The sequence below is a fragment of the Neovison vison genome, chromosome 4 (assembly GCF_020171115.1).
Source record: "Neovison vison isolate M4711 chromosome 4, ASM_NN_V1, whole genome shotgun sequence".
Classification (NCBI taxonomy): domain Eukaryota; kingdom Metazoa; phylum Chordata; class Mammalia; order Carnivora; family Mustelidae; genus Neogale; species Neogale vison.
Genome location: NC_058094.1, coordinates 2,755,198 through 2,767,814, shown reverse-complemented (window position 1 = coordinate 2,767,814; position 12,617 = coordinate 2,755,198). Strand labels below are relative to the sequence as shown.

The following is a 12,617-nucleotide window of genomic DNA, read 5'->3' as shown; positions in this document are numbered from 1 at the left end:
ACTCTGACACCACGGATGGAGACAGTGTCATCCTGGTGTCTGGATAAATGAGTATTTCCGACCTTGTCGGCTTCCTGCACATGACCACCGCTGGACCCGGGCCTCCCGTCACGACGGGCTGGGTGACTCTTGAGAGCGTCCAGAAGGGCCACCGTGAAGAGTGTGGAGCCCTTGTCCCGTGGAGTGTCTGCCAGTCTCTGAGGAGCAAGGACCGGAGCGGGGCTGCGGCCAGCGCTGAGGGGCGAGAGGGACAAGCCCAGTCAGGACCTGCTGAGAAGGGGAGCCGGGTAAGGCCGTTAGTGGTGGCTCCGGACTCCAGTGCTGCCCGAGCGTTCCGGAGCCAGCTCTCCGCGCCGCCACCCAGCCTCAAAGCGTCCCAGTCCCTGGTGGGGCTGACCGTGTGGGGCCGCATCTCCCCAAGGGGGCTGGAAGCCGTGGGATGAATACCCCAGAGAGATGGACACATTTATGCTTCCTTGATCAGTGCTGGAGGGGATATGACCGAACAGGGGTTTGAGGGAAAGGCAGTCGTCACCATAAATGACGCCGGAACATCGTGCATCCCTTGGCCACACCTCAGGTCACGCAGTCCGTTCCCAGCGGACGGGAAGGTACCTGGGGAGGCACTGACGAGTGTAAATGAGTGAGGCAGACAAACTTCTAGCAGCCAACACAGAGGGCCATGACCTTGACCTTGGGGTAGAGAAGGAAACCGTGCGGAAGTGCTACCCAGGAAGACATTGGTGGATTTGACTGTGAAGATGATGGACTTTAAAAAGACACTTTTTGGGCACCTGTGTGCTCAGTCGGTGAAGAGTCTGCCTTCAGCTTCAGGTCATGATCTCAGGGTCCTGGGATCGAGCCCCACATCGGGCTCCCTGCTCCGCGGAGTCTGCTTGTCCCTCTCCCTCTGCTGCTTGTCCTCTCTCACTCACTCACTCTCTAGTAAAATCTTTTTTTAAAAAAAAGGACCCTTTGAAGAGAGTGAACAGGGTCGTCTGGACGTGGATAGCTTGTTGGTAACACAGCAGAGCCGACAACAGGCCCGAGTCGCAGAGAGGAGCCCCGCCCAGCTCCGAGGCCAGCGAGCAGAACGCCCGCTCCCAGAAGACGCCCTCCACATGGCAATGAGAGCCGTCGGCCGTTTGTGCCGTCAGGGGCGTGCAGGCCAGTCACAGCTCCAAACCCAGAATCTTCACACCGTTCGAATGGCCGAGACGCAGTGTGTGGGGGGACTTGTAGCCAGGGGACGTGTGCGCAGCAGGCGGGGGTGGGGGCGCACACTGGGGCTGCACGACAGCTCCTGCCCCGGCTCGCCCGCCGCCCGCCCTCCTGTCTCCGTCCCCGGCGCACACCTGCTCCCAGTCCCCGCTCGGGCTGCTGGTCTTCGGTGACCGCCTGCCCATCCTCCAGCCCCCGGCTCTGGGAAGCCACCCTGGCCGGGAGCCCTGCCCACTGTCTGTGTCGTTCTCTGGTCAGTCGGCGTGTCCCCCGTGGGCACGGGGCCTGGCACGCACAGGCCCCAGGTGGCACCCGAGGAATGGCATCACCGGCTTCCCTTTAAAGACGTGTTTGGGTTGCTTCCTCCCTCAGGGCATCTGGACCCAGCAGAGAAAGTGGAGGACGCCCGCCCCAAGCTGTGGTGTGCTCTGAGCGAGGGCAAAGTGACCGTGTTTGACGCCTCCTCCTGGACGGTCCACCAGCACTGCTTTAAAGCGGGCAATTCCAAGGTGGTGAGTGAGCGCCGTGCCCTCCGACGCGGCGGCTGCCTGGGCCAGGCCGTGCGTTCCAGAAGGATGGGCGCATCCACCAGTCAACAGTGGTGGGGTACACGTTGACCGACAGCATCGGCCTATTCGGTTGCACTAGCCGTGCACCTGCTCTAGCCGGTCAACGTCCATGCGTGAGCAGACGGCGGCTCAGCCACCCCCAGCCTGGAGCCCGAGGATGGATGTCCCTGACGCAGATGCGGGTCCTGTCCCGTACCCGCGTCCCTATCCCAAGCAGACGTGTGTGGTGTTTTGGCACGGATGCGGGTCCTGTCCTGTACCCGCGTCCCTATCCCAAGCAGACGTGTGCGGTGTTTTCACGTTTGTGGGGCTGGAAACCAGGTTTTACCTTGCGCTGCATAGTGGGGCACCCGCAGGCACCGGGGCCTTCGCAGTGGGCCACTGCAGGCACGTTTCACGTGCTCCCCGGTGCCTGCTTCCACAGCACCCCCCAGCTCAGGGTACGTTCCTGCCGACCGCCGGGTGGGAGGCATCTGCTGGGGATGCTCTAAGCGAAGAAGCTCTGCCCCGGGAGGTGCTGCTGGGAGGTCCTCCCCTCCCTCCTCCTCTAACAGAACAGTCTAGTGGGGTTAGGGACCCCAGCGTCCAGCATCACTTAGTGTCAACTTTGGTGGCCACGTCCCATCACTTAAAATAATGTGCCCATCTGGGGCCCAGTCTGGGCTTTCCAAACGGCTGCGAGGAACAGAAACACGAGGAATTCAGGCACGCGTTGCTGGGGGCCGGGCGCATTCTTCACCGCGCCGGCAGCAGACCTCACGCTGGCAAGACTGTGAGGTTACTGAACTATTCCCCCGCACCCGCTCAGGGAGCCTCAGCCGATAAAGTAACAGGGTCTAGATAAGATATTTACTAAGGCCCAGTAGTGCGCGAGACCAAACAAACCGCAGTTGAGGAAATCCCGTGTATTCTAAATTTAGTTTTTTGCTGTGGCATCTTAGTGATGTGTATTTCCGAGTGACGTGTTAATAAGAGAATAACTTAAAATCCTAGCTAAAATAAAATCAAAAGGCCACATTACGGGGCCGTCTCTGCTGCCCCCAGGCAGGCCAAGTGACAATATTCCCGCAGTGCGGCAAGTTCTCCCGCTTCAGGGAAAACAGCCTCCTGCTCCTTTCCTGAGACACTCGTCCCGTTTCACGAGAAAGAAACTCGGACAGTTATCTCAAGAAGACACGGTCTCTCCTGAAACTTGACGTTCACAGCAGTCTATCCGATGGATCTTTGGGCCACTAAAGAAAAACATTTACTAAAATTATACCAGTTCTCAGGTAGATACTTTCAGAGAAAGAGCTTCTTTTTTCTTTTAATACTTACTGGTTTTGGTATCAAACAAGTAAACTTTTTTTCTTTTAAAGATCTTATTTATTTATTTGACAGAAAGACAGAAGGAGCAGAAACACAAGCAGGGGGAGGGGCAGAGGGAGAAGCAGACACAGAACCCCCTCCCCAAGCAGAGAGCCCGACGCGGGTCTCGATCCCAGGATCCTGGGATCATGACCTGAGCTGAAGGCAGACACTTAACGACTGAGCCTCCTAGGCACCCCTAGAAAGGGTTTTTTCAAATGATTAATTCTGAAATTAGTAAGCTAGCTTCCTTTTCTAATTTATGGGAGTATTTACTGGTAAAATTACAACTACCAATTTTTAGGGGTGGCTGGGGGACTCAGCATGCCCCTCCCCCAGCTCATGCTCTCGCTCTCACAAACTAAATAAAACTGGGGCGTCTGGGTGGCTCAGTGGGTTTAGTGTCTGCCTTCGGCTCAGGTCATGCTCCCGGGGTCCTGGGATGGAGCCCCGCATCAGGCTCCCTGCTCCGCGGGAGGTCTGCTTCTCCTCCCTCTGCTGCTTTCTCCCTCTGTCAAATAAATAGAATCTTGGGGAAAAAACTACGTAACAGGTTTACACACTGGTCCGTGGACAGAACATGACCGGGGTGCACAGGAACGGCCCTCGTGTGCCCCGGAGCAGAGGTGCGGGGTGGGGGGGCAGCGAGGCAGAGGCTGGGACCGTGCGGCTGACGGCGTCTCTCCCCGGCCCGTGTCAGAACTGCATGGTGATGGCGGAGCAGAACCAGGTGTGGGTCGGCTCCGAGGACTCGGTCATCTACATCATCAACGTCCACAGCATGTCCTGCAACAAGCAACTCACCGACCACCGCTCCGGCGTCACGGACTTGGCCGTGCAGAGCGGGACGCCCAGGTACCTCCGGGCTCCGTGGCGGGGGAGGGGCCCTGGGGCTCCCGGGTGGGTGGTGAGCCCCGAGCCAGAGGGTCTCCCAGTCACGGCGGGCCATGGCCTGCGGGGGCCGGGCCGGCCACGTAGAGCGAAGCAAGCAGGTCTGTCGCGAGCCACGTCGGGTGACGTTCCCACTCGTTTCTGGTCCTGAGCACGGGGGAGCGGGTCGCTGTGGGCCACCTGCAGGGTGAGCGCGGCTGGCACGTGGCCCTGCTCGCCCGTGTCGCAGGTTCCCCTGTAAGGACGCCAGTCACGCTGGGGTCGGGCCCACCGTTAGCTTTGACTCGAATGCCTCCCTGAGGGCCCCGTGTCCCAGGACGGCCGCACTCTGACGTCCTGGGGGTTGGGACTCCCGCCTGCCTGTCTGGGGATACAGTGCAGCCTGTCATGTGTATTTGCTTCCTCCGCTGTCCTCGCAGATTCAGCACATCTGCTCAGAGGCTGGAACCCGTCTGTTCTGTCTTTGCTGTGGGTCCTGTGCTTAGAACCGGGCCTGGCACACAGCAGGTGCCCCAGGGAGAGTGGAGAGCGGAGGGTCCCATTTCCCTCTAGGGAGGAGGCGGAGGCTCCAGGAGCATGGTCACGGGGCACAGGCACCTCCGGCTCGGCTGCTCTCCTCCATGCCTTGTCCCCTGAGTTTTAGGGGCACGGCCTGTCCTTGTGGGGCCCGACTTAGAACATAAGGAGCTGAGCTGAAGATTAATCACTCTTGGGAGGTGAAGGGGCCGCGCCTCGCACCGGCTGGTGCCCCGCGTCAGGGGCTAGACGTGCCTCTGTGGTCGTGTCACGGCTCTGCGGAGCGGGCAGAGACGCTGCGGGGCAACGAGAGGCACCCTCAGGAGACCACCTGTGCCTGCTGCGTGGGTCCCGTTGTAACTACTTGTTCTGTCCAGCGGGCAGCGTTGGCTGGGGCGGGACGGGGACTCTGGGCTCTGGGCATGTTGCCGCCGAACTTACGTTGTGTTCACGCCCGCAGCAAGGTGTACTCAAGCAGCACGGACGGGACCATCCTGGCGTGGAATGCGAGCACCCTGCGGGTGACCGACAGGTTCCAGCTGCCCGGCGGTAGGCTCTCGTCCATCAGCCTGCATGACGGCTGCCTCTGGTGCTGTAAGTCCTCGGGCCCCTGCTGTCCCCGGGCTCCGGGAAGAGGAGACGGAACGTGAGCTCGCGGCCGATTTCCTGTGCTGCACCTTCCCACCTTCCAGCTCGGCCTGCTCTGTGCCCACGGGCTCCCTGCTCCCCTCCCATGCTGGCGGCTTCTCGGGCCTCCTCCACGGTGACCAGGACGCCGGCGACCTTCCACCTGCTGCCTCTCCCTGCTGCTCGCCTCTGCTCTCGCTGAGCCCTGCTTGGGGTGTGAATGCAGCTCGTGCCCCGGGAATCATCCCTGCTCCTTCCAGGAGCCCCCTGTGGCCCCGTCACTCTGTGTGGCCCACGTCACCCCTGCTGGGCGCGCCTCCACCCAGACCCCAGGAGTGTCTGTGGAGCTCGGCCGGGCACCCTGCCAGGCTGTGACGAGGACGAGCAGAGGCTGGGGCTGGAGGCGCGGGTCCTGCATCTCTGAGCCTCCCAGAGCCCAGGTGCCGTCTGCACTTCCAAGCCTTCCCCGGCTGTGCCACATGCCAGGGCCATGGTCACGAGCACGGCTTTCTGGACTCGAAGCCTGTTTTACACGAGATAAAAGGCATGACCTCGTCGTTTGTTGGCTGTGGACCAAAACAGACACCACAGAACCACCCGGGGGCCCAGGCATTTCCACCACCGCGGGGGGCTCCCCTGTGCCGCGTTCCGGGCAGTGCCCACCCACAGGGCACCTGTTGTGGATTCTGCTGCCGTGTCACCTGTGGCCCTGTGGCCGCGCAGTTCGCGAGTCTCGTGTGCTCAGGGCCACCTGCGATGATCGGCTACAGCTCCTCTTGCGGAGGTCGATGTGCTTGTGCAATTATCCCGCAATGGCACCCAGGAGTTACCCCGTGTTTACCCCTTAGAGACGCCGTCAGACTCTCCTTCAAAGCTGCTGCCCCGCATGCTGCTCCCGCCAGCCGCGTAGGAAGGTTCTGGGTCTCTGGCATCGTCACCAAACCCGCTGGCTTTTACCATCGACGCCCTCGTGGCAGTGTGTGGCGGCAGCCTCCCCCGGTGGCCACAGTGCCTTCCCAGCTGTGTGCCGGGGCGCGTGTGCCCCGCGTGTGTGTGCGTGTGCTGTGCAGAAACGTCTGCGTGCCGGTCCGCTCCCTCCGAGCGCCGTGCCGACAGCTCACGCGGGCGCCCACCGCCCCCCGCCCCCCTCCCTTGCCCACCTTTCTTCTTCGCTTTTGTTACTCCGTCTAAAAGAAGGCAGGAAAGGAGGATTTTTTATATTTAATTTACTTAAGTGTCATCTCAGCTCTCCATTTTTTGGTTTCACTTTCTTGTGGTTGCTCGAAGGATTGCGATTGGCAGCCTGAACGCGGAACGTAGGGAGCTCCCGGCCGCATTGGCAATTCCACTGACCTCTTCCTGCCCCTTTGGCTACTGTTGTTAAAAGCAGTATCTTTTTGTGTGATAAACCTCCAAAGAAATTTTTTTAAAAGATTTTATTTATTTATTTGACAGACAGAGATCACAAATAGGCAGAGAGGCAGGCAGAGAGAGAGAGGAAGGGAAGCAGGCTCCCTGCTGAGCAGAGAGCCCGATGCGGGGCTCCATCCCAGGACCCTGAGATCATGACCTGAGCCGAAGGCAGAGGCTTTAACCCACTGAGCCAACTAGGCGCCCCTTTCCAAAAATATTTTAAAAATTTTTGCATAAGTACTGATTTTTGCCTATATATTTAACCACTTCTGGAGAGGTCGGTTCGTGGTTTCCATCGGGCATTGCTTCCCTTAGCATTAAGCATCTCCCTTAGAATTTCTTATGAGCTGAGTGTGCTGTAAGCAAATTCCAGGCTGACGGACTGGATCCCCCCACGGGTTAGAAATCTCTTTCCGTTGTCATGTAGGTTTGTGCGTTCCTGATGAGAAGTCATTCCTGTTGTTCGGCTGAACACATCATGTCTGGGTCCTGAGGCTGCGTGAGGGGCTGTCTTTGCTCTAAACGCGTCAGGCTGTAGCGTGCTCAGGTGTGAAGGTCTTCACGTCTGTCTCGCTTGTGGTTTACTTCCATGAGCGGGCAGACTTTTAACTGTTCCCTTCTAGTATTTCTTTTGTCCCTTCTTTCTCCGTGTCTTCTGGGATTTTTGTTGTGTGTGTGTGTATGTGTCTGTGAACATATACACACATACGTATTCTAGAGTCAGAGCGTGATGTAAATGTATACAACAACGTTCTGATCATGTCGCTACTGGATCATGTCGCACAAGCCTCCACACAGCTGTAATTCTTTCCTTCCTTTCCTGTTGAGCTTGGTGAAGACCTGAACTTTTCATCATCAGTGTCCTGTCTGCTGCTGGACCTGTCCAGCAAATTTTCATTTCAGCCCCCAAAATTTCCATTTCTCTTCTAAAGTCTTTACGGCCACCGTCCTCTGTCTTCCTGGAGTTTTTAAATTTATTTGTAATTGTCGGTCGAGGTCGTTCTCTGTCAGATCCTGGGTCATTGGGGGGTCTGCTTCTGTGTGCTGTTTCTTGTGCCGCATTCGTGTCCTCGTGCGTCACATGTGCAGGAGTTCTTGTCGTATCCTGGCTGTTGTGGACACGTCTAGGAGACCGGATTACAGCCTTCTTTAGAGAGCATTAGGTTTTGTTCCGGAAGGTCACTGAATCACTTACTGGCCAGTCCTAATCCTGCAGAGGCTTGGCGTTCCGCTTTTCTGGGTTAAACACATTTCACTTTTGAGCTTAGTCCTGGAGCACATGACACACGTTCTCGCGTATAGTCTTCGCTTTTGTAAGCGCGGCTCTTTTGGGGTCGCTACAGTGTGTGTGCAGCCTTCCTAGCTGGGTGAGCTCCAACTCTGAGCTGGTCCGCTTCGGCCTTCTCTGTTTATACACAGTTCAGGAGTTGGCCACGGATTTGAGAATTATACGTACATTTTTGGGCTTCCTCATTTTGGGGGTATTCCTTCTCTTCCCAGCCACATTGGCAGCCCTGAACCAGACCCTTGAGCAAGGTGGACCGTGACATAGAGCGAGAACGCTTCTTTCTCGGGGTCCTGTGGAGAACCGGGAAGCACCGGCAAGGAGAGCCTGGGTCTGGGTACAGGGTGGGAGTTTACTTCTCTGTTCAAGGACGTATGTCTCAGGCATGATCTCCAGCGTGCGTGTGTGTGTGCGTGTGCATGTGTGTGTGTGTGTGCGCACGCAGCCCGGCTGCATTCTGGACTACCACAGCTGACCTGACTCTGTGCTAAATAAAAGGGTCGTGTCAGGGACAGTGAGGGAGTGAACGGAGGACAGAATCGCTGTTATCTTCCAAGTTAATAGAGTCAGTAGTTTCCCTTTGACAAGGAGAAGTGTGGGCTTTCTTCAGGCCACAGGGAGTGCCCGCCTGACAAGTGTTATCATAAGCGTCTGCCAAGCGCAAGCCTCGGTCCCTCATCGGACACCGCCAGTGCAGATGCTGGGAGCAGGTCGGGGTCTCCTGACACGCGGACCTCGGTGTGCTCGGAGGCGGACCTGACAGGGAGGGCCGGCCAGGCGGTGCGCCCCACTCCTCTCCAGGCATTGGGTGAGGTGAGCCTGCGGGGCTGCGGCCGTCCTCTCTAGCCCAGCAAGGCCACCTCAGACGTCCGCGTCCTCCCCGAGGGCTGCGTGGCCGGCTGCCCTTCCTCGGGCTCCCTGCGTCTGAGGGCGAAGCAGACCTGTTCCCACCCGCCGCGGTTCAGGCTGCGGCCTCTCTGGAGTCTGTGTCTTCATTTGCAAAGCGAACTAGAGTCCTGTCCTTCCCGCGGCGGAGCTCGCCAGCGGCCATGGGATGCGAGAGGCCAGGGACGGGCGCCCTCCTCTGTCGCTGCCCTGCTTAGCCTCTCTTGAGCCTCGTCCTGTCCCAGGCCCCTTCTTATCGGGGTCTCTCCTGGGGCTCTGTGTCCAGTGCACTGACGGGGGCCCTGGGGGCCACAAGTGCCTTCCAAGGGGCGGGCCCGGGGTTCCTGGCCAGCCGCGGCATCACAGGGGCCTCACTGGTTGGTCCGGGTGGCTAACGGTGTAGCTGGCCGACAGGCCGTCTGCAGGACCAGGTTTTACTCGGGGGAGACCACCCTGACCCGAGCGTCGAAGCAGGAAGGAGAGGGTGAGGGCAGCTCTCGCTTTCTGTGACCGAGAGCCCGCTGAGTTTCCAAGTCTTTGGGGCGACCACGGCCAGGGGTGGCCGAGGGGACCTACGGCCGCCTGCGGGCTCCCCCTCTCTCTGCATCCACCTGGGCCAGCCCCCAAGGCTGCGCCTGCCTGTCCCCGTGTCTGGGTGCTGGTGCAGCGGCCTCAGTGCTGGGGTCAGGGGCACAGGGCGCCATCCCAGCAGGACAAGTCTCGGGCTGCCCAGCCTCCTGAGGCTGTCGAGCCGCAGTGGCTGTCGGGTCACAGACGTTCTCCAAGTCACAGATGAAGATGCACTTGGTGACATGTGGCATCGTCGCTTTGTGGCATCGTCACTTTGAATTCTCATCTGCGACGGGGGAAGGACTGGCTGGGGCTTGGTGGGGGAAGGGTTCCCAATGCTAACATGATCCCACGGGGTCTGCAGGGCCTCGGGAGGCATGGCAGGTGGCGGGCTCCCCGTCAGTCACAGTGGGGAGACGGCCCCCGGGGCTGCTGGGAGCGCTCAGCTGATGCTGGCACCTGCCAGTTGCCCAGGTGACGTTTCGAGTGGCTTCATCCCTGGGCCCCGGGTGCGCCCCCCCACCCCGGGCCTCACGCTCGCCCTTCCTTCTACAGGCACAGGGAACAGTATCGTGGCCATGACGTCCAGCGGACTCCTTTGTCAAGAACTGAAGGTCAGCGAGAACTTCAAGGACATCAGCACGTCCTTCCTCAGCTTCCAGCTCCTCCCGGAGGTATCTGTCCTGGCCCCAGCGTCTGTCTGGGCGGGCCCCCCGGGGCGGAGGGCCACCGCAGCCACACCGTGACCTGTCTTTCAGCAGGAGCAGCTCTGGGCGGCCTGTGCCGGCCTCGACAGCATCTACACGTGGAGCCTGAAGGACCTGACCCAGCGGCCTCAGGCGGTTCGCCTCCAGGACTGCTCCGAGGTCAGCTGCATGATCAGGGTGAAGAAGCAGGTAAGGCGGGGAGCCACGTCCCCCGGGCCCCAGCTCTTGCCCTGGCCGCGTCCCCTCGCGGCCTGTCCAGGAAGGACTCGGATGCGGGGGGTGTACTGGGTAAAGCACACCTCCAGGGGTCTCCCTTCCCGGGCCAGTCTGCGTGTGGCCGACGCCCCCTCCGTTTCTCCCTGGCAGATCTGGGTAGGTGGCACAGGCCTGGCACAGGGAAAGTCCAAAGGGAAAATCTACGTGGTCGACGCCGAGAGGAAGACGGTGGAAAAGGAGCTGGTGGCCCACGCGGACGTGGTGAAGACCCTGTGCTCGGCGGAGGACAGATACGTGCTGAGCGGGTCGGGCAGGGCGGAAGGGAAGATCGCCATCTGGAAAGTCGAGTAAACGTGGGTGAACATGCTGAGCAGCGCCGTGTCCCGCCCCTGCCGGCGCCCCCCCAGGAAGGTGGGGGAGGGGAGCCAGTCCGGCCCCCCATGGGGGAGGGCGGTGTGCCGCTCTCCTGATTCCAACAGCCAGCTTGGGGTGCTTCTCCGGCAGGCGGCTGGATCAACTTGCTAACAGGCTCTGCCGTGAAGTTACCCTGTGTGTTGTCTAGAAAGTTCCAGAACTCACGACTAGGGGCCAGCACCAGAGCGGGAGGGAAGTGACTTAGCCCCATCACGTATGACCGGCAGACCTCCAGTCTCTGGTGTGCGTTTCCTCTGCTTCGTTCACTCAGCAAGTGTCCAGTGAGCATCAGCGGGCAGGGGACCTACCGCCTTCGGCAGCCGCGTATCTCCAGCGCGTGCGTGAGAGGAGGTGCTTTTTAAGTGACAACTTTGTGGCTGAAGAGATTGGCGGCTGCCCTTGCTGGGCCTGCTCAGAGCAGGTGACCCAGGACGGCACAGGGAGGGGACGGCACCGGGCTCAGGGTGTGTGGCCAGGCTGGGCTGAGGTGTGTCCGGTCTTTATAATGAAGAGACCTAGAGAGACGGGACTGCCGAAGGTCACTGGTGAGGAGTTCCGCCTAAAAGAGCATCCGTGATCGAATTTTCTAGTGACGTTGCTGCCACTCAGTCACATATATTTCCACCATCTGTATCTTGTCTGTTGCGTAGATGGTCCGTTATTTATCTGAAATGATCTTATTAGCTATAAATTAAGTATTTGCAAAAAAAGACCTCTTACACATTTTTACTATTATATTGAGATGTCCCTCCCTCAGTGTCCAGGAGGGAGCGGATATCCCCCTAACAGCAACGAGTGAGGGTCTGTCCCTGTCCCCCGATGGACCCACCATGAGCTCAGCCGCAGATGGGGCCGCTGGACCCTCTGCCCTGGGCTTATCGGTCTCAGAGGCCACGCTGACCCTGAAAGGTCAGAGGGTGTTCGCCAGCCCCCAGGGGTGAGCTCAGAGTGTCCGGAGCCTCCAGACGAAAGCTTAGACCAGGCCTTGCTCTGCAGAACTTACATGCTTTGCATGGTCCATATCACGGACCCAGATTTTGGGATGTTCTGGGAATGTGGTGCAGAGAACAGCCAGGCGGCCTCACGCCCCCGTGACTGTGCTTACAAAGAAGGGGTGTTCCAGACTTCTGGAAGGGAGACTCTGCCGTAGCAAAGGACACAAGGTTGAATTCTGCTTTTGTGAACATGTGAAAAATTACAGTCAAATCCGGTCAGAAACACTCATAAATTATTGAATGTCAGTCCACACGTAACCAGCTGTTTTTACTTGTCGATAATAAATTTCGTTTATTAAATGCTGATGTCCGAGACCCTCACTTTCCCCACATTCGCTGGTGGGTGAGAGCCATAAAGTAAGCCGGGGCCGTTTGGGGTTTGCCCTGGATTCACACGACGCATACTTCCAGTTACTCTAATGCTGACTTTTCGTTCCCTTTATTCTTGGTGATAATTTCCAAGATCTTACGTGACGGTGACAGAGGGGCCGGTGGGGGCTGTTAGGTGAAAGGTCACTTTCTGCCTTCAGTGTCCCCTCTGTGCTCAGGGGACCGTCCATGTCAACAGCTTGTCCCGGGAAGCCCCAGGGGAGCTGGCATCCGTGAGCCAATGCCTTCCCCACCTTGGCTCCAGAAACCGGAATTAAGTTGGTACCAAAAAAAAAAAAAATGTTTATCTTGAATGGGAAGCCAGTTCTACTAGGATTTCAATGCTCCAGCCGTATCTCGAACAAGAGAAGAGAAAGCTGGCTTCAGGGTGCGGCCCCGGGCTACGGCGGCAGCGGCAGGCTTGCCCCACTCCCGCTGACTGCACACATGGTCCCTCGGCTCGGTCGTCAGGAGCCACTCTGAAGATGCGAATGCGTTGGCCACTCTCCGTGACAACCTTGGAATCGGATGTGAGTGTAACAGCTGAATTAAAAGTGTATGACTGACTTCCGTCCATTTCTAGAAGGTTCCT

The 12,617-nt window shown here is 58.8% G+C and overlaps 1 protein-coding gene across 2 annotated transcripts in view; it reads left to right on the top strand.

The window, feature by feature from the left end:
* DENND3 (DENN domain containing 3) overlaps nucleotides 1-11,956 on the top strand; it is a 50,372-nt gene extending 38,416 nt beyond the window's left edge. Inside the window, exons 18-23 of one of the 2 annotated variants that reach the window (XM_044244868.1) lie at nucleotides 1,594-1,733; nucleotides 3,838-3,992; nucleotides 5,005-5,138; nucleotides 9,880-9,998; nucleotides 10,086-10,220; nucleotides 10,398-11,956. In XM_044244868.1, the coding sequence (XP_044100803.1) occupies nucleotides 1,594-1,733; nucleotides 3,838-3,992; nucleotides 5,005-5,138; nucleotides 9,880-9,998; nucleotides 10,086-10,220; nucleotides 10,398-10,598 (884 nt within the window). In that variant the 3' untranslated portion in view covers nucleotides 10,599-11,956. Of the gene's footprint in view, nucleotides 1-1,593; nucleotides 1,734-3,837; nucleotides 3,993-5,004; nucleotides 5,139-9,879; nucleotides 9,999-10,082; nucleotides 10,221-10,397 lie in introns of both variants that reach the window. The other variant, XM_044244867.1, reaches the window with a different exon arrangement.
* Nucleotides 11,957-12,617: the final 661 nt, after the last annotated feature.